At 43.0% G+C, this 18,938-nt stretch overlaps 4 protein-coding genes across 4 annotated transcripts; 3 read left to right on the forward strand and 1 right to left on the reverse strand.

Annotated features, from left to right (window-relative positions):
- Window positions 1-509: 509 nt before the first annotated feature.
- Window positions 510-4,261, forward strand: BCR41DRAFT_327847 (hypothetical protein). The gene is made up of 4 exons (XM_022021675.1): window positions 510-1,580; window positions 1,662-1,767; window positions 1,878-3,836; window positions 3,953-4,261. Exons 1-4 carry the CDS (start codon window positions 589-591, stop codon window positions 4,055-4,057), a joined length of 3,162 nt encoding a protein of 1,053 aa, XP_021876958.1. The 5' UTR covers window positions 510-588; the 3' UTR covers window positions 4,058-4,261.
- On the reverse strand, window positions 4,134-6,809 carry BCR41DRAFT_425643 (hypothetical protein). Its single transcript, XM_022030611.1, has 3 exons — window positions 5,733-6,809; window positions 5,557-5,602; window positions 4,134-5,458 (listed from the first exon to the last, which is right to left on the reverse strand). Exons 1-3 carry the CDS (start codon window positions 6,636-6,638, stop codon window positions 4,260-4,262), a joined length of 2,151 nt encoding a protein of 716 aa, XP_021876959.1. The 5' UTR covers window positions 6,639-6,809; the 3' UTR covers window positions 4,134-4,259.
- Window positions 6,810-8,567: 1,758 nt separating this feature from the next.
- BCR41DRAFT_425644 (hypothetical protein) lies at window positions 8,568-11,937 on the forward strand (the record flags this gene model as incomplete). Its single annotated transcript, XM_022030612.1, has 6 exons — window positions 8,568-9,019; window positions 9,141-9,249; window positions 9,335-9,513; window positions 9,632-10,354; window positions 10,445-10,535; window positions 10,629-11,937. Exons 1-6 carry the CDS (start codon window positions 8,614-8,616, stop codon window positions 11,935-11,937), a joined length of 2,817 nt encoding a protein of 938 aa, XP_021876960.1. The 5' UTR covers window positions 8,568-8,613.
- A 91-nt stretch (window positions 11,938-12,028) lies between these two features.
- On the forward strand, window positions 12,029-14,732 carry BCR41DRAFT_362073 (ribonuclease H-like domain-containing protein). The gene is made up of 9 exons (XM_022025669.1): window positions 12,029-12,153; window positions 12,303-12,587; window positions 12,708-12,831; window positions 12,913-13,020; window positions 13,110-13,215; window positions 13,341-13,519; window positions 13,648-13,772; window positions 13,896-14,003; window positions 14,138-14,732. Exons 1-9 carry the CDS (start codon window positions 12,057-12,059, stop codon window positions 14,716-14,718), a joined length of 1,713 nt encoding a protein of 570 aa, XP_021876961.1. The 5' UTR covers window positions 12,029-12,056; the 3' UTR covers window positions 14,719-14,732.
- Window positions 14,733-18,938: the final 4,206 nt, after the last annotated feature.

Raw genomic sequence — 18,938 nt, forward strand, 5'->3', positions numbered from 1 at the left:
TTTTATTTTTTATTTTTTTTTAACCGGATACTGGTTGGCCTTTTCGATGTCACCGCGTTTCTCTTCTGGCTCTAAGGTTACTTGACGCCATGCCTTAATTTGTTATTGTAACAATATACCCATCCAGTTAACAGAATTAATGTTATTCTGTTAAACTTTTTGAATGAGCTCTAATTACTATGGACATTCTCTACAAACTACAAGAACAGCGATTGATTGTAACGATCGAAATTGTGCATAGTTCAAATATTCACATCTACTTTGCGTTTACAACACTCTGGGCTATAAGTTAAACCCAAGCTCGGCTCTAGTGTGGCCGGAGCTACAACGCAGACCAAATCAAGGCCAACGCAGCTCTTCAATGGATAAAGGAATTTTAATTGTCTATGCATTCTGTGGAATGGTACACACGGAGACTTTGCTGCATGTGATATAATTTCATTTTCATGGAAAATGAATCTTTGAAACAATTGATAGAATAAAGGATGTCATATTCTCTAGCTCCATCAATTCATTTAATCCATCTCCTTCGCCTTCTTTTCCTGTCATCAATCCTTGTTCATTGCTCCGCCTTATACATCAAGCGCCATGGATGATCTCCTAGGTCTTTCCTGGGACAACAAAGGATCTACCACCACAACCACAACCACAACCACAACCAGTGGGGTAGCGGGATGGAGCAACAATGTCAAACCGTCGCCTCCTCCACCTACTGTCAAACCAGCGCATCTCCAAATGGGTCTTAATAAGACGGGGCTCACCCCAACCCCTGTAACGTCCGCTTCTTCATACCTTAACAACAACAATACCAGAGGCACAAACATGGGAATGGGATTGAGCTCCTCTTCCGCCTCCACTACAACTTCAACAACGACCTCTAAGAAGAGAGCAGATGAAGTCTTTGAATCACTAATGCCATCCTTTGGCCAGAATGCGGCTTCGAATATCTCCAAAAGCCTTGATTCCATGAGCCTTGAGGAGCGTCGTCGATATGATCAACAGCGGCAACAGTTTCCAAGTGCATCTTCCATAGGTGGTCCTTTTAATCTAGGAAACCATAATTCTAGATCTAATTCTCCAGCACCATCCTCGTCCTCACTTTCGTCTTCATCATTTTCACAATCTATTCGACCAGCATTCACGCCGCCTGTAAACGGAGCATCAGCTCTAGTTTCGACATCAGCACCAAGAGGTAATGGCTCCGGAAGCGCTGCAGGCCCTTCCAAGCCAATTGCGACAGCTTCACCTCAGCCTGCAGCGCAAGCCTTTACATCATCTATTCCAAAGCTCCAACAGCCGCAACCGGCCTTACCACAACAGCAAACCGCCTTTTTAGGCCATCAGAAACCTGCTGGAGCTGGGACTGGAGCTGGGTTGATGGCTTCTCCAAGTGGACTGGGTCGATCTCTCTCTCCCTCCATGACGCCTTTGCAACCCGAACGCTCCAATGCTTCGTCGCCATCGACAAGTACTAAAGCATCCACTCCTACAGCGCCCAAGGACCCCTTTGGCGCACTGCTAGGTGATCAGATTTCGTCCAGGAGCAGTCCTTCTCTCAAGGATCAATCTCTTGACTCGATGTAAGAGCATGTCTAATTAACGTCCCGTGGATCCTGTTGGAAAAGAATGTAACAATTTTTCATATTTATGAATCTTTATAGTCGATATAATACCCCACCCCCTGGACAGACAGTCCAGTCAACAAAGGCTATTGATCCTTGGGATCTGGATTTCTTGGCTAATGCGACAACCTCAAAGCCCGCGCAGGTAACGTTGATTTGAAATCATAACAATAGAAGTTTTATACTGTTAAGAGACTGAAAAATCGCCTTTTTTATTTATATTTTTTATATCACTTTAAATACCTTTCATGATAGCCTGCACCGGCTTCAAGTAATGACATAATTGATCTTGGAGTATTTGAGAAGGCTCCGCCCGAAAAAACCTCTCCTAATCGTGATTCTACCGATGCACTCAACTCGTTCATTGGGAAGAAACCTTCTCCTGTAGCACCTTCACCCCATACTAGTCCTTCAGCCTCGCGGAAAGAGTCACCTGTAAAATCACCCCGCTCTCCGCTAAAGAGTCAAAGTAAAGAGGATGAGGATATTGCACAGATTGTATCCATGGGATTTTCAGTGGACCGGGCAAAGCGTGCACTGTCGATTGGCGGCGGAGATATTGAAGCGGCTATTGAGTATTTAGTTCAAATTGATGAAACTGAAAGCCAGTCGCCCTCAGGAACACTAAAAAACAGGGCAAGAGAGAGGGGGCATTATCGTGATGATAGTGATCCGTCTCTGGATGGTCGTAGGAGACGTAATGACAGCCAATCGCGACAGGGGCATCATGGACAGGCATCGCAGCGGACTCAGGACTTGACTAGAGCACAACAATTGCAGCAGCATAAAGATAAAATTATTGGTCAAGCCTCGGTGTTTGGAATGTCGGTTCTGTCCAAGGCGAATGAGATCTATAAACAAGGACGAGATAAAGCGCAGGCATTGATAGAGGAGATGACAATTGAGGAGCCACAATCAGCAGCAACTCGTCGATTTGAATGGATTGATGATGAACGAGGTCCAGGAGGGTATAAGGACTCGGATTCGGAGGAGGATGAGGTATATAGAGGAAGGCGGCAGCGAGAACAAGAGCAGCGACGACAGAAGGAGCAGCAGCAGTATCAGGAAAGGACATCTCGGCCCCGTCAGGAGAAAGAGACTTTTGAGGACACATATGTCTCATCAGCACGGAAAGGTGGTCTATCATCATCCAAAAATCAAAAGCCTCTATTTCCTATGGGTGATTCTCTTAACAATCTGCCATCGTCTTCCAAATCAAGCACATCTGGGAAACCGCCATCGAATCGACCTCTAGCTATTGCTCATTCGCCTCCCCCTGTACCACCAAAGCTGAGTCGACCGCCTAGAATCCTAGTTCAAGCCAGTAATCAACAGATGGTAGAGTCAAATCGTTTCAAGGAGAAAGGTAACGAAGCTTTCAAGCTAGGCCAGTTTGGACAGGCAGCTGAGTTCTATGCTCAAGCTAGTCGGGCACTCCCATCGAACCATATTCTCCTTGTTGTCACTCAGAATAACCGAGCTGCAGCTTTACTCAAGATTGGTGAGTACCGTGAGACAGTGTCTGAATGCGATCGATCTATCCTATTGGTCCAAGGCCCAGATGGCCAGGGTCACCTCGATGCTTTACCGCCTGATACTGGGGTGAACCTTAAAGATCAATTGGGTAAAGCCTTAATGCGTCGAGCAACAGCTTATGAGAATTTGGAAAAGTATAAAGAGGCCAGGGATGATTGGGCAAAGTTACGGGAGCTGGATCCGGGCCATCGAAACGCAGCAGAAGGACATCGCCGATGTGAGAAAGCTCTAGCAGTCATGGCTGGTGGCGGCGAAGTCCCAGCACAAGCCCCGGCAAATAAAACTGTGTCTTCGTCATCTTCGGCTTCTCGATCAAACGTACTTGGAGTAACCATGTCTTCAAAACAGGACATTTTTGTAGTACATCAACAGTCCCACAGTGAGGCTAGGATGAAAGTGGATTTGGGTAAATCTCAGGGTGTGTCAAAGCTGCGTCAGACTGCTGCTCAGCAGGAGAAGGAAGACGACGAGAAGTTGAAGCTGAGAGATCAGGTCGATATGAAGACGACGATGTGGAAATCTGGAAAGGAGGACAATGTCCGAGCACTGATTGCGTCCTTAGGCTCAGTTCTCTGGGAAGGTGCTGGGTGGAAGCCTGTAGGAATGCACGAACTAGTAACGCCTCAACAGGTCAAAATCAAGTACATGAGGGCTATCGGCAAAGTGCATCCTGATAAGGTAAGGTCCTTTATATTGATATACTGATATATTATCCTATAACGGATATACTTTTGCTTCTATGTCGTTCTTTCTACCCGTTCTGATATTTTTTATATCCTTTTGCATTTTTATAGCTGAACTCTTCAACCACAGTAGAACAGAGGATGATGGCCAACACGATCTTTAGCACGCTTAACTCTGCTTGGGACGCGTTTAAGGCTCAGAACAATATGCAGTAATTCTCACAACTTCGCATATTACTTTGCATCATTAACTTTACCAACATGATAGGAACAAAAAAGATAACATGATATTCTTGTTTTATGCACAATTGTCGAAACTTAATAAGACAGAGGGTATATACAGAGATTCGGATGATGAAATTAAAAGTTTCAACGCCACTGAACGTTATTATTACGATTAAGGGTGGTGACGTTGCTGCTATTGTCCATGCGCTTGACGTGGTTGTTGAGACTGTTGTAGAATCAGCTGCGCATTCGCTAAGGTTGGAGAGAGCATCTCTTGCATCTGGCGAGTGTTACGTTGTGCTCGAACTATCTCTTCCGCATCGGACTCATAGAGTGGGTTGGGTCTTTGTGATGAAGAAGCGGAAGAGGAAGGAGCATTTTGGTAGACGTTGCGGTTGTTATGATCATACTCTTGTTTATTCCCGATAGCATCAGGCTCGGCGACAGTATCAGTCCCAGAGTTGTTGGTGATGACTCTATTGGCATGTACCAAAGGAGTGGATATCTCTGACTCACACGGCAGTGGTGAAGAAGGAATCACGAACGGCCGATAGGGTGCTGCAACCAGCGAAGACGCAATGAAAGATGACTGTGTTGACGGCATGGTAACGACCTGGCAAGGCATGCTTGCTGTTATTGGCACTCCAGATGCGGTAGTAGGAAACGATGACCTTTGATTGTACGCCCCTGCTGCTGCTGCTCCAGTTGTTGATGAGGAAGATGAAGAAGGATAGTTAGACCAAGAGTTGGTGTGAGACGTCGATTGCTGCTGTCCTAAGATACCACCATTATTCATGGTCTGCATAGGGATAAAGATCCCTTCTCCCGAAGCAGCAGAGGCAGGACGTAATGTCGATAGTGATCTTGGAGATATCGTAGAACCACCCCCAGGCATATGTCTGTGGGAGTCCACAGTAGTCAAGGTTGGAGGCGAGACCAATGATCTAGCTGCTGCTGCGCCGCCGCTTAACTTATTCCTTAATCTGGACGTGGACTTTGTTCGTCGCATCCAGAGGATAGCTATGCCCGTCAATGCGGCCACAGCAGCAATCACGATTGCCGCCAAGACCCCTGGCGCAAGTTGACCCCGTGGGTTTTCACCCTCAGCAAAAGACGACCTTTCTAAACTGGCCCTTTGCCACGTCCATGATGATGAGAAGCTGAAGTCCAAGGTACTGATGATTGGATCCTTACTATCTTCCGATTTTTGGATAGAAAAAAACATGTAGTCCTTGGCAACACATGTGAGTATCGGGCTATTGATCGCATCGGGTTTGGTGCCGTTGGTGTAACGATTATTCCAGGATCCAGAAGAGCCAGTGACGGCATTGGTCGTTGGAAATGAATAGGTGTATGTTGAAAGGGGTGTGACCATGACGATAATACCATTATCTACAATGTATCATTTAAAACAAATCATGTTGCTGTTTAGTAGTTTAGTATAGAAAGATGCATCCATATGCTTAGTCATGGTTGTAAAATATTTTTACCTGCTGCTATGCAAGCTGTGGATTCAAAAGGCGTTGTTGTTGAAACCTAAGTATGACGTTTGTTCAAATGAACAACATGTGTGCGCAAGTGAGAAACGATAACTTATCAATTGCATGTACATGTTGTTACTACAGAGTTGACCAGCTATGAAGAGTAAAAAAGAAAAAAAACCTACCGTTGCGACGCTCTCTTTATTAAAAAATGCAAGGCACGTTCCTGTGTTTGGACTCCGGCACTGGCCTATGACAACACCATCATAATAGAATGCGACATTATCGGATCCAGTCTTAAACCGCAGCAAGCGTGGGTTGACCGTGTTATCCAAGGTGTCGAGGGTCTCCTCCCAAAGTATGTTCTTTGTGGGTTGTCCGTTAGATTGATCCAAAGATGCGACATCAATTTTCTTTAGTCGATATCGACTGCTTTTTGCGGTTGCCACATCATCCACTTCTGTGTACAGTTGATATATTGCAGATCCTTCGCTTTCTTGTGAGTGGCTGCCATCTGCCATGGCTATCCCTGAACTGATCGCATACCTCGAAACGCCACTGGGGAGTAGTTCTGGAGTCCGGTCAAAATTTAATCGTTCATACATCCATTCGATACCAAATTGACCGCTACCTTTGTTAGGCATTATGGGTAATAAGCGGAGCAACATGGGTATTGAAGGAGCTGATCCAGAAGACTGAGGAGAAGGGGGACTGATAGCCATTAAAAGATCATATCGATACCCAAATGGAACCCTAGTCGCTACCGAAACCAGATTCACACGTCCTGCACTGCCTTTGTCACCACTGCTTTCTCCTCCTTCTCCTCCATCTGGGAAGTAACTGGTCAAGCTGGTGCCAATATTGGCCCCATGAATACTTTGAGGGGTGAATTTGTACGTTGGTTCCTCCATCTCGGTACTATTTCCATTGATCCCACTACCGCTGCCCCACGTGGAGCCATCACTGTCATTAGGCCGACGTATTGTGCGGGTTGGGATAATAATCGCATTAATATTGCCAAACAAGTTAGAGGCGTCTGAATAGTAGAAAAAGAGAACGTTCCCTCGGAACGTGGCCGATGCTATGGCCATAGAGCAAAAACTAGTTAAAATATTAACAAGCAGGGTAAACAAAAAGAGATAGTGCTGGGTTCTGCTAAATGAGGTTTCAGTTGAATGAGGACAGAGTGAAATGGAGCAATGGGCTGAAAGGAAACTAGTGGAGAAAAGGGTGGACAGTCTGGTGGTAAAGAGAAGAAAGACATCAGTGGGCTATAAAAAAGAAAAGAAAAAAGAACGCCAGGCCCAAGTCCTTGTGGAACACAAATATTGTGCAAAGGCTCATTTGCTTACCACGCTTTCGACTTTGTCTTGCAGACAAACCATGGCCGGAAGGAATGCGGCGAGTGAAATTTTATGTTTGCAATGTGTACTCTTGAGTTGGACAGTGCTGTAGAGAGTACATGCATTTTTTTTTTTTTTTTTCTTTTTTAAAAAAAAAAAAAGTATCTTGATCTGATGCGCGTATTGGGTATGAGAGGAATGTGAACTGGCGCGTAGTGTCTTCTTAGTTGACAAGCAGAACGATGAAAATACATCAACAGAACGCGACCTTGCTTCTGGCCCGATAATTTTGAAAATAAACCGACCCTTGATTGTGAACCACAGCCCAATTATTTTTGGCTCTCGTCGTGGTACAGACTAAATAAATAAAAGAAAATCACTTGCCTGTAAACTTTCTCTTTGTTGATGAGCATGTGGCACATGGCGATGCTGTCCTGAATGCGATCTTTTTTGATTTGGATGTTGGATTGCCTTTATAAAGCCATGGCTGAAATTGTCTACGAATCTATAGCTCCTAATGAGTATCTGACTGTTCAGAAATCAATAAATTGAATGCATGATGCAAAACAAGCTCTACTTGCTTGAATCAATGCAGGAAACAATGTTGACGAACTTTCTTTTTTTTTTTTTTTTGTTTTTTGTTTCTTTCTTCTCATGTAAACACGAGTTGAGCTTGATCTCTACGCTCCCTGTTCATTCTTTATAGTTCTAGTATATCCTTGCGAAGTAGATGTCCTTTTTCATTTTGCTCTAAATGCTCCAATGCTCCACCCTAACACCCACTTCTCTTTATTTTATTTCTTTTAACAGATCCATGATTCAGACTTTTCATTAAGGTTACAAGTTAATGACATTAACACCACGTTCCGGCCTCGGCACTGTTAGGTGCCATGATTTATGGAACTGTCAAGGTAGACCAGCTCAAAGATCGGACTATCGATCTGCAAATAAAATCAGTAGGGTCGAACTCCGCATTCGAGTTCCATTCAACAACAATTCTACTTTTTCTTACGTCTAACTTAGTAACATTCAATACTATAGTTTGCTTGGTTGGTGAGAATCTTAGTGTTACAGCCCAAGTCAAGCCTTACAAGATATTGAGCCTTTTATCAACTATGCCACTAATCATTGCGATGGTGAGGAAGAAGGGAAGAAAGAGAAAGGAGAAGAGAAATGGAGGAAAGATAAGACCAGTGAAAAGGAAAACAGCCTGGACAGCGAAAGAAAAGCCACACAACTACTGTATAAGGAAAAGTAATGTAGACTGACAACGGCTAGCCATGAAGTTTATAGACGATAATAAGAAGAGAGAGGAGGGGACAAAATTCGGAAGGGATTGGAAAGGCAGCAGTATTTGAAGAAGAGGCAATGAAGAAACGCCGGCAGACAGCCATCCAAAGGTGTTTTGCTCTAAAGATACGAGGTGCTCTGCCATAATGGGATCAGTCCACTCATTGGGGTCGGCCAAGGTCGGACAGAGTTAAGGCCCAACTGCGTACTCATGCAGCAAGACGATCTAGCTATCGAAGGCACCAGTATGTTATGGCCAACATAGCATGCTGAGACGCCACCAATTTAGGCGCATAATGAACAAACAGTCATACACGTGATCATGTTTATTTTTTTATGAGCTTTCACCTCAAAAAAAAAAAAAAAAAAAAAGAAAAAGAAAAAAAAGGCTTGTGCCTCTGTTACTCTGCTTCTACCTGACTCCTCTTTAACAATGTCAGACATGCCAGCCCCCGTTGTGGCCGATGCCACCAACTCATCCACGTCAGCAAATACTGAAGATGAAAAAACTAGCAAGTCAACACTTTTTGTCCGTGGTATTCCTTACGACGCTACCAGTGCACAACTCGAAGCTTTCTTCTCCGAGGTTGGTCCTGTACGATCATGCTTTGTAGTCTTGGATCGTAACGCTGAGCAAAATGCTATTGAGAAACCCGATGGCGAAAGCAGTGATGTCAGCAATACCGCTGCTGGCTCCAAAGCACCTCTTAAAAATAAGGGATATGGTTTTGTGCAATTTGTCTTGCCAGAGGATGCTGACAAGGCTATCAATGACCTTCGAGGCGTCAAGTTCCTAAAACAAAAACCCTTACTTATGGAAAAAGCCGTTAAAAGATCTCGTACGTTTACATCCAGTTTCCGCTTTCAATACTCCTATACTAGGCAAACTCTACAAACCAGTCAAAGCTGATGCTTAATCTGATGTGACTAACGCATTTTTCATATACTGATCTGTCATAGACTCAACTGAAGACAAACAAAAGAAGGAACTCAAACCCAAGCCTAAATCAGATAAACCTAAAAAATCTCAAAAAGTCGAGAATTCACAACAGGAACATAAAGAGAAAAAGTAAGAAGCGGTTGTTGCAGAAATTGAAATAATATATTATCAACAATCTGTATTAAATGCATTTTATTTCATTACAACCAACTAGTTATTCATTCCAAACTGTTGTACTAAAAGGCTTAGGCAAGGACATCACTAAGAAGCACATTTACAAAAGAGTCCGTAAAGTTGGCGATGTAAAAGAGGTTATCTACCCTGTTATTGCCGAGACATCAGAATCTGGACCTGGACAGGAGAAGAGCGAAGATATTATTGAGGAAGGAACAGGTAAGCTAGTAAAGCAAGATCGCCATCTATGGTAGCTTGGATCAACTAAATGCTGAGTACCAATTGCCAATACAGAACAGTAGAAGCTCAACTTCCACTTCCTCTCTCTGTGTTTTAGCCCATGTCATTTACAACTCAGCAGAATTGGCAGCATCAGCTGTTCAAGCATTGGATGGACATATTTTCAAATCCTGTGCACTACATGCTTCCTTATTGGCCTCGCCTGCAGTATACAAGCGCTGTCGACTGATTGTCCGTAACTTACCTTGGAAATACAGAGAATCAGATCTTCAGGCATTATTCACAAAGTTTGGAACTGTTCATGAAATCAATTTACCTCGCAAATACGAAGGTGGCCCCCTTCGTGGGTTTGGATTTATTCAGATGGAGAATCTAGAAGCGGCTGAGAAGGCTGTTGCATCTCTGAATGGCACAGAACATCATGACCGCGTAATTGCTGTTGATTGGGCATTAGCCAAGGACCGTTTTGAAGAAGCAGAGGCAAAAGCAACAGAAGAGACTTTACCGGCAAATGAAACCCAAGATGAGGAAATGGCAGATGTGTCTGTTGATAATAAATCAAAAGGTACTCAAGACGACAAGAGCAGTGGCGAAAATTCAGGAAGCGAAGATGAGGATGAGAATGAGAATGATGAAGAAGAAGAAGAAGAATCCGAAAATGAAGGTGATGAGAGTGATGATGATCTCAACTTTGAGCATTTACAGGAAAGTGAAGACGAAGAGCCCGAAGAATCGAATGACGAAGGAATGGATGACGAGGAAGAGGATGCCGCCGCTTTAGCTGCACTAGATGCTGAAGAGGCTGAAGAGAATGAGCAAAGTAAGTTGGCATGCCAGGTTTATAATTACATCAATGCTGTCGATTGCTGCTAACCTCTGGCACTCTTTCGGTACTGGCCGATACTTTTAGATAAAATGACCTTGCCTGATCCCAGTGAAGGAACTACTCTTTTTATTCGTAATCTGGATTTTGATGCTACAAAGGACGATCTGTTTGAACTGTAAGGATATGTGATAGCATGCTTAATTTTATGGAAAGTTTCTTCAATTGCTTTTTTGAATGCTGATAAAATACTTTGTTTTATTTTGTATAGTTTCCGTCACTGGGGAAAAATTCGTTATTGCCGAGTCACTATGGATCATGATACTGGAAGATCGCGTGGAACAGGGTTTGTTTGTTATTTCAACAAAGGTGCCGCCGACAACTGTATGGCCGAGGCGGAGAGAGTTAATGCTATCATAAATCCAATTCAAGCTGAGAACGACCGTAGGAAGAAAAACAATTTTGTGAAGCATATTGTTCTGCAGCCTGATTTACCAGAGGATCTCGCTGTCAAATTTACGCTCAATGGGCGTGTCTTGAATGTTGTCCGCGCAGTCGATAAGAAGTCTGCAGCAAGTCTTCTGGAGGCTGGTCAGCAAAAGCGTGAGCGAGAAGATCGTAGAAACCTATATCTAATGCGTGAAGGTGTCATTTTCCCAGACTCGCCTGCTGCTGCTGCTATTCTCCCCAGCGAGCTTTCTAAGCGTCAAGCATCATACTCTGCTCGCCGTGCGTTACTTGCTCGTAATCCTTCTCTTTATATTTCCAAGACTCGTCTATCTATCAGAAACTTGCCATTGAAGTTGGATGAAAAGGAGCTTCGCAAATTGGGGGTCCAGGCCGTTCAAAAGTTCAAGAACGAGGTCAAGGAGGGTAAGAGGGCACATTTGTCTAAGGAAGAACAAGCTGAAGGATGGGATAAGCGTGTCATGGTCAAGCAAGCCAAAGTGGTACGATCCAAGGACCGTGTAGATGCGGCCACACAGATGTTGCGCTCTAAGGGATATGGTTTCTTGGAATACTCAACACATGCACACGCTCTGGCTGGCCTTCGGTGGTTAAATAACAACCCAACGTTATTTGGCGCTAAGAAATGCCTGATAGTTGAGTTCTCAGTTGAAAATGTGATGGTTAACAAACAAAGAGACGAACGTGAAACCAGGAGGGTAATGAAGCGTAAACGTAATGAAAATGACGAAGAGGAGGAAGAGGAGGAGGAAGGACAGGAAGCAAAGCGCCCCAGGAGATCTATACATGAGGGAGGTGGACGTGAGCCTCGAGGTGGCTTCCGTGGTGGCAGAGCACGCGGCGGAAATGATGGTAGGTCAAGAAGTGGTGTCAGGGGAAACTCACGTGGTTTTAGAAGTGACTCCAAGCATAGCTCTAGAGATGAATTCAAGGGCGCAAGGGGTGGTCGTGGCAATTCAAGGGGTAGCCGCGGTGGCACAAGGGGTAGCCGTGGTGACACAAGGGGCGGCCGTGGTGAAGTAAGGGGCGGCCGTGGTGGAGCAAGGGGTAGTCGAGGTGGAGCAAGGGGTAGTCGAGGTGGAGCAAGGGGTAGTCGAGGTGGCCGTGAGTAAAATTAGTTTTTGAAATAGAATATCACGTGTAAAATGACCTGAAAAAAAAAAACCACATTGTCGCCACCAAACTTGTGAGCTAACCCAGGCTACCATTCCACCTTAACATCACTACTATCATGGAGATCCTACGTGAAAATTTTCATGCAGAGCTGCCTTACATCCGGGAAGCCATTAATGAGGCTGAATTTATTGCGATCGATGCAGAGTTTTCTGGTAAACAATCAATTGATTCATGAGATGGAGGATAAACCGTACCATGGCTGTATGATAACTTAATTCAAAGAATGGTTGCTATATGGATATCTGTCTAAACAAAACCCTTAACGTCTGTCATTGCTCGTAAAAATCACCGCCGCTTCTAGGTTTGCATACAGAGCCTAATAGACGTACTCAGAACACGACGCTTGAAGAAGGATATGAAGAGCTTCGTAAGAGCGCATCCCAGTTCCTGACTGTGCAAATAGGCATTGCAACCTTTACGTTCGATCCCAGAAATGGCAACTACGTATCCAAGCCATTCAACTTTTTCATTTTTCCAACGACCTCAACTGGGTATTCTTCTCAAGGAAGATGCTTCCTTACAGAAGCATCCAGTTTTGATTTCCTGGCCAAAAATAAGTTTGATTTTAACAAGTGGATATATCACGGTACTCATAACTTGAGGATTATAAAAAGGAAAAAAAAAAAAAAAAAAAAAATCAGTTCAGGAGATAGAGAAAATAGAATAGGGCATGAGTTTGACCATTCTCGCGATTATTGTTGACTAGGTGTCCAATATCTGACTAAAACGGATGAGGAGAACTTTAGACGGGACCGTATTAGATTATATAACAACGACTTTGATGTTATTGGGATAGATCCAGCAATCGCACCATGGCTCGAGTCTGCAATGTAAGAGAGCAATCGCGCGATAGGTAGTAGCGATGACTGTCCAATGTATTAACATGTTGCATTTTTACACTCTTTGAATAGTCAGAAAATTACCGAGTGGAAAGACAACCCCAATGCATTCAATTTTGTTAACATTTCAGCTGCTAATGCCTATCAGCGTAGACTTGTCTTTCAGGAGATCCGCAGAATGTATGTCCACAGTCCACACTACCATACTACGAATGTGGTTTCTTGATAAGAAAGTTTGATTCTAAGAAATACTATTAATCGCGACGTAGATGGGGTAACGAGCTGCATACACGAACACAAGGATCCTACATCAACATCATAAAGACAACCCCTGATATCATCTTTCAAAGACAGCAACGCGAAGCAGGAATTGAGGTATGATATTAAATCCATCACTTTGCGGTTAGCATTGGTTCAGACTTGCCTCTTTTTTATTTTTATTTTTTATTCTCGAGTTTGGTCGATTATGTTAATGATATTGAATAACCAACCACATGTAGAAAGAAGTCGAGTATGCAAGAGGGTTTCGCACTGTTATCGATCTACTCTCCGCTTGTGGAAAGCCAATTGTAGGTCATAACATTGTCATCGATCTCGCGTACATTTTGGCTCAATTTATAGGCCCATTACCACCGACTATGGAGGAATACAAGGAGATGATTCATCAGACATTCCCTATGTAGGTTTTCAGATCTTCCTTCTATTTGCTCGGTGCATTCGCGGCTCTACTTGGTATGATCATGATGATAGCCTAGAGATGTGGCATTGGCGCCGCCCTCACAATACATATTATGTCTCATTCTTTAGCGTCTTGGATACAAAATTCGTCTCCTCTACTGCTCATTCTATCAAGCATCTTATGCGTGATTCTAGCCTCGGTGGTCTAGAGATGTTGGTGAACCAGGTTGAATTCATGGGTTGCCCCAGAGTTAGTAAGTCGTCAAGGCGCACAGGCCATCACAAATAGATAGCATTACTATGAAACATTTAGAGATAGCTTGAATCAAGAATGCTCGTTAGTGACTCGTCGTAACATTGCTTTACCCATTGAATAGCACCGCATTATAGACATCAGCGTTACCTTTCAAACGATCGGTCACACGAGGCTGGATATGACGCATACGTCACAGGGACAATCTTGATCAGGATGTTAGCCCTCATCGGTAAGCTGTAATAACGGTTGTTTTCTTTAGGGTGCAGAATAACCACTAGATCGAAAAAAAATGCCTAAGCATTTCAGCACTTGGGACATTTGTTCTAACCTGCTCTGTTATCCTGCATTTTAATCCAATTTTAGCAAAGCATGAGCTCCCACCACCTCCCACTTCTTTGCCTGATGAGAAGCATAGGTCTATAAAGCAAAATAATATGAAGAAATCTAACAAGGTAGAAAAGAAATTAAATGAAAAGGTGGACAGGGAGCAGCTCACAGAAGGAAAAAATGCTGTTCTGGTGCCCCATGGCGAACGGCTCGCGTCTAATGTCACATCCGCTGCATCTGCTGTATCTGCTGCATCTGACACTGTCCCGAGTTCTTTGACTCGCCCTTTGGGTCCATCTAAGAAGGTCTCGTATGCACACGTTGTTCAAGGCTCAAGTAGTAGTGCGAATGGTACATCCACAAACCCTTCGCGCATGCAGCAGCTAGGGTCTGAGCAGGTCCAAGTGGAAGCTAGATCAGATGAAAATATTGAAGAGAAGGAGGAGGCTGACGACGGATGGGAAGATGAGAGTATTGATGAGGATTATAACCAGCACCATGTACAGGATGTACACGTACGACCGTTCTCAATCCAGAGTCCTTCATTTAAGGACTATCAGAATATCCTTTACTGGGGACGCTCCAACCACGGATCCATCTATCTTTGCAACACATGATATGCGAAATAGCAATTGAATCATGTATTCAGAAAATAAAAAAGAATCTGAATAGAAAGATATATAGATTGTTTACTGAACATGAATCGCGAAGTATTGCAAAAAAAAAAAAAAAAAAAAAAAAAAGGGGGGAGGCGTTGCCTAATCTAGAGCTTTGTCCTCTAGAGAGACTCCTCAACTCGTAAAGAAGCATCAACTGAGATCTAGACCCTACATAACCATGCAAAACTAATAAACCAATTAAAGACAGAAATTTTTCCATCTGGGAGATAGACAAGTCTTTAATGCATTGCCCCTGAGCTCTCTCTTTGTTCCTAAATAAAATTAGACAAAAACTTTGCTTTTCCATTAGAAACAACAATTAATAAAAAACGTGCCAATCTTTGTTTACGCGCGTTACCAGTAAACTAATGTTTCTATTATTTTTTTTCTTTCTTCTTCGTAAATCAATATCTCCGGCCGTTAAAAAAAAAAAAAAAGGACAAGAAAAACGCTTTCAGAAAGTCTATGAATTGGAATGTCTGTAGTATATCACATCAAACAATCAACGCGAGTGAGAATGCATTATTCCCGTTGGATGATGCAATAATTCTTTGAACGGACAGAATCCTCGTTAATTTCATTCTCCTTCTCCCGATCTGGTTTTTTATTTTTCCTTTTCTTTCCTTTTCTTTCCTTTTCTTTTTTCTTGAGTACGAACGGTAGGGTATGCAGACTAATGCAGGTCAAGGAAAAAGAAAATCAAAAAATAGACGCTCAAAGTTATACATGTACATGTACCATGTAGGTTATATATATATATATATTTTGTTGAGAGCTTTCGAAGGAGATTTTTCTAACGACAAAAACATATACCCCTACATATCCCTCGCAGTAGCGTGCACAGGGTCACAAAATTTTTCCTGTGATCCTATATATGTCGTCACATGATATTTCAGTCCTCCCTTTTTGATTTCCATCTATCTATCCGTATCATTCTCTTATGGTGAGTTCCTTGCGTCAATATGAATCACAAATATAGCTATTCATTTATTATATTTTAAAATAAGAATCAAAAATGGATAACATTCTCTTCCTATTTGCAAGGCGCATTGTGGCTTTGCGCTATCGCCATCCTTTAAAATACTCGCTCCATTGAAACTATTGAAACAAACAATCATAACACTACCATGGCCACCGAAGTAACCCTCTTTTGCGTTATCGATGGAGATTCCTCCATATTCTCAGTGGATATCTCCTCTTCAAAAACGATAGACCATCTCAAGGATGCCATCAAGAAAAAGCAGCTAGAGTTTCATGATATTAATGCAAGCAAGCTCACTCTCTGGCATGTCGCCATTTCTTCTATCTCCAAGAAACCAATTACATTAAGCAATCTTACAGACGAGCAGAAGGCGCAGAAAAACCCAGAGAAGCTCGAAGATCCGACTAGCGAGGTCTCTGAGGTTTTTGGCGCTGTACCACCAAAAAAAACCATCCATGTCATTATTGAACGACCAGGTACTATTCCACTCTACTGGTATGCCTTTTTTTTTTGTCCACAGTTAACTATGATTAAACAAGTCATACGCACTTTCTATTTGTATTCCTTTCTCCTAAGTTAAAAGTGAAGGGAATGAACCTATAATCGCAAGTCTACAGACGACGAACGCAGATCTACAAAAGGAAATCGCCGACTTGAAGCAACGACTGCATACGAACGCAAATTTAGGAACGATGATCGTAACTTTAGAAACGACAATCGCAAATTTAGAAACGATAATCATAAATTTACACAAGGAAATGACCGACCTGAGGCAACAAAAACTGCATATGGAAGCAGATTTAGAAATGGTACAAAAGAAAAACGCCGAATTGGAGCAACAACTACAGGCGGACACATATACTAGTAAGTGATAATCAACAATAAGTGAGAATGTGGAATGGAAAGATGTCGAAAGGAACCATAGTGAAAGAGAGCTGACTTTGTTGTTATTCTAGCACTGAGCGTCGTGAACAAAAGAGATCGGAATAAGGTTATTTGCACATATTCCACCAATATTAAATCAGCTACTATAGGAAGCCTGCGAGAAAGCCTTCGAGATTATTGCTTGGAGTTTGAGGAGTTCGAGGAAGTCCAAATATTTGTGTACGATGAGGAAACGAAGACATTTCCGTTGTTGAGAGACGACATTCAATTTCGTTCTATCTTGGAAAAACTTCAGCAAAAAAAGTGGAAAAGGCTCATTATATCTTTGGCTACCCCAGCCATTAGTTTTTCGTCATGGGACTGGAAAAAAGTTCAAGACACGTATAAATTACAATCGTTCATTGATCTACCAAAATTTGATCTCAAGCCCAAGGAGGACTTGACAGAAGCTGAAGAGACAATATTGGGACATATTGTGGACGATTGCATTCGCAAAGGTAGAGCCTATGCATTTAATGCACAATCAAATGAGGCTACAAGATCAACAATTGTCGATGCATTCATGGTTGGAGCAGTATCGCTCTATGCGCCCGACATGATCCTTTCGCAACAACAGTCTTTGAAAGGCACGCGCGGCTATGGGACTTTGGACTTTGCTGTTGTTGACTGTATCAATTCGGGACAATTTCTTGGCATTACGGAAGTGAAGAAGGACGATCATGTGCAAGGCCTTGCACAAAATATGGTACAGCTCGATGTAGCCTTGCACAATAGGAAACGAAAACGAACTGAGGAGGATGGAGATTGCCCTAGAGCCCTTAGGGCTTATGGAATCGTAACCAACTCATTTCAATGGGCATTTGTTGAATCTACATTGGAAAATGGCACGCTAAAATACCGAAGGTTGGAACTGACTAAATCTTTAGAAGTGATAGGAGAAATGGAAGACGTGAGAGACAGATGCAAGCTTATATTTGGCTATGTCCTTACTCTTTTCGAATTAATGAAGAATGAAATGAGCACGAGAGGTAGTTTCAACATCGAATCTGACTCCCCAGCAACCAAAAAATCAAAATTTGATCAGTCATCAACAGCAACGATAACAACACCAATAACAACAACACAATGATATCCGCTTAAAATAGCATACAGCAGTTTTGTAATAAATAATATTCCAATATCATCAGTTGGAAGCTTTCAAGTAAAATGGAGTGACACTTTAGAAGTGTCTAACGAAACGCCTTCAACGGTGTGGTTTATTTTTATTTTAAAGAAATATATGTATAAACACATTACTTAAAAGCTTTTTTTCTTTGTGCTCGACGCATCTTAATGTAGGAATTGTTGGAGCCAGCGTTGATGATAGCCTTGGAAACTGACGTCAGGGCATCAGCTTCCTTTTCCACTAACGTCATGCATGTTGATTTTGATATCTCTTCTAGCACAGCCTCAATTAGTTCCTTCTTGAATTGATACAACTTCCTTTTCTGTGCATCGAATCCTGAACGCCATTTTGCTCTTTTTTGGTCAGAGCTCTTATTCAAAGCCCAGATCGAGGGCCGTCCATCGACACCATGGAACCATTCCTTCCATTGATCCTTGAGAAGCGCTGCTTGCGGAAGCATTTCGTGCGAGGACAGGGTTGTTCCAATCTGAACGTAGAGCATGGCGATCTGTTCTGCCAACTGGTCCAAATCAACTCTACCTTGCATACCAGACTGAGATTGAGGTTGAGATTGAGAGTGAGCTTGTCTTTGTTCTACAACTACTTCTTCTTCTCTTTCTCTCGCTCCGTCTACTTCATTGAAGAATGAATCCTCGCCTTGTAAAGGTGAAGAGGTGTTGGTAACGCTCGCTTGCTCATGAGCCGGCTCATGGCTAACCAGGTGCCCGTCTGTGTGCCCTTGCTCCGGGGTGAATGGGCTCCTCTGTCCTGCTCCACATCCCTGCTGTATCTGGAGATCGAACTCTCGTATTTGCTCTCTTTGGATTGATTTGATCTCAGATACAGTGTGGCCTATAGTTCTTCCTGCACCATTGAAGGCCCCCTCTATCCCTTGAGAGAGTGCCACTAGCTGACGATTGACACTTGACATATGCGTCCTGAATGAAGAAGTCAAGTTACAGTTAGATGTATCAACGCGTTCTCGTGATCGTATGAAGTCATCAAGAGCTGAAAGCTGTGCTCCTAAAACATCAAGTTTCTGTGCTATTGCGGGAGCGTTTGCTGCAAGGCTATCCATCGAGGGAGATCTTGCCTCACTCATTGTTTGGCGCAACTTTGCACTAAACTCTCCGAACTCTGGCGATT

Source organism: Lobosporangium transversale, assembly GCF_002105155.1.
Source record: "Lobosporangium transversale strain NRRL 3116 chromosome Unknown BCR41scaffold_52, whole genome shotgun sequence".
Classification (NCBI taxonomy): Eukaryota; Fungi; Mortierellomycota; class Mortierellomycetes; order Mortierellales; family Mortierellaceae; genus Lobosporangium; species Lobosporangium transversale.

Coding starts and splice junctions, on each gene's coding strand:
- BCR41DRAFT_425643 (XM_022030611.1), bottom strand. CDS start 6,638: ATGGCCATAGCATCGGCCACGTTCCGAGGGAACGTTCTCTTTTTCTAC. Junction 5,603..5,732: donor ATAAAGAGAGCGTCGCAACG/GTAGGTTTTTTT, acceptor CGTCATACTTAG/GTTTCAACAACAACGCCTTT. Junction 5,459..5,556: donor CACAGCTTGCATAGCAGCAG/GTAAAAATATTT, acceptor GATACATTGTAG/ATAATGGTATTATCGTCATG.
- BCR41DRAFT_362073 (XM_022025669.1), top strand. CDS start 12,057: ATGGAGATCCTACGTGAAAATTTTCATGCAGAGCTGCCTTACATCCGG. Junction 12,832..12,912: donor CCATGGCTCGAGTCTGCAAT/GTAAGAGAGCAA, acceptor CTCTTTGAATAG/TCAGAAAATTACCGAGTGGA. Junction 13,216..13,340: donor AACGCGAAGCAGGAATTGAG/GTATGATATTAA, acceptor AACCACATGTAG/AAAGAAGTCGAGTATGCAAG.
- BCR41DRAFT_327847 (XM_022021675.1), top strand. CDS start 589: ATGGATGATCTCCTAGGTCTTTCCTGGGACAACAAAGGATCTACCACC. Junction 1,581..1,661: donor GATCAATCTCTTGACTCGAT/GTAAGAGCATGT, acceptor GAATCTTTATAG/TCGATATAATACCCCACCCC. Junction 1,768..1,877: donor CAACCTCAAAGCCCGCGCAG/GTAACGTTGATT, acceptor CTTTCATGATAG/CCTGCACCGGCTTCAAGTAA.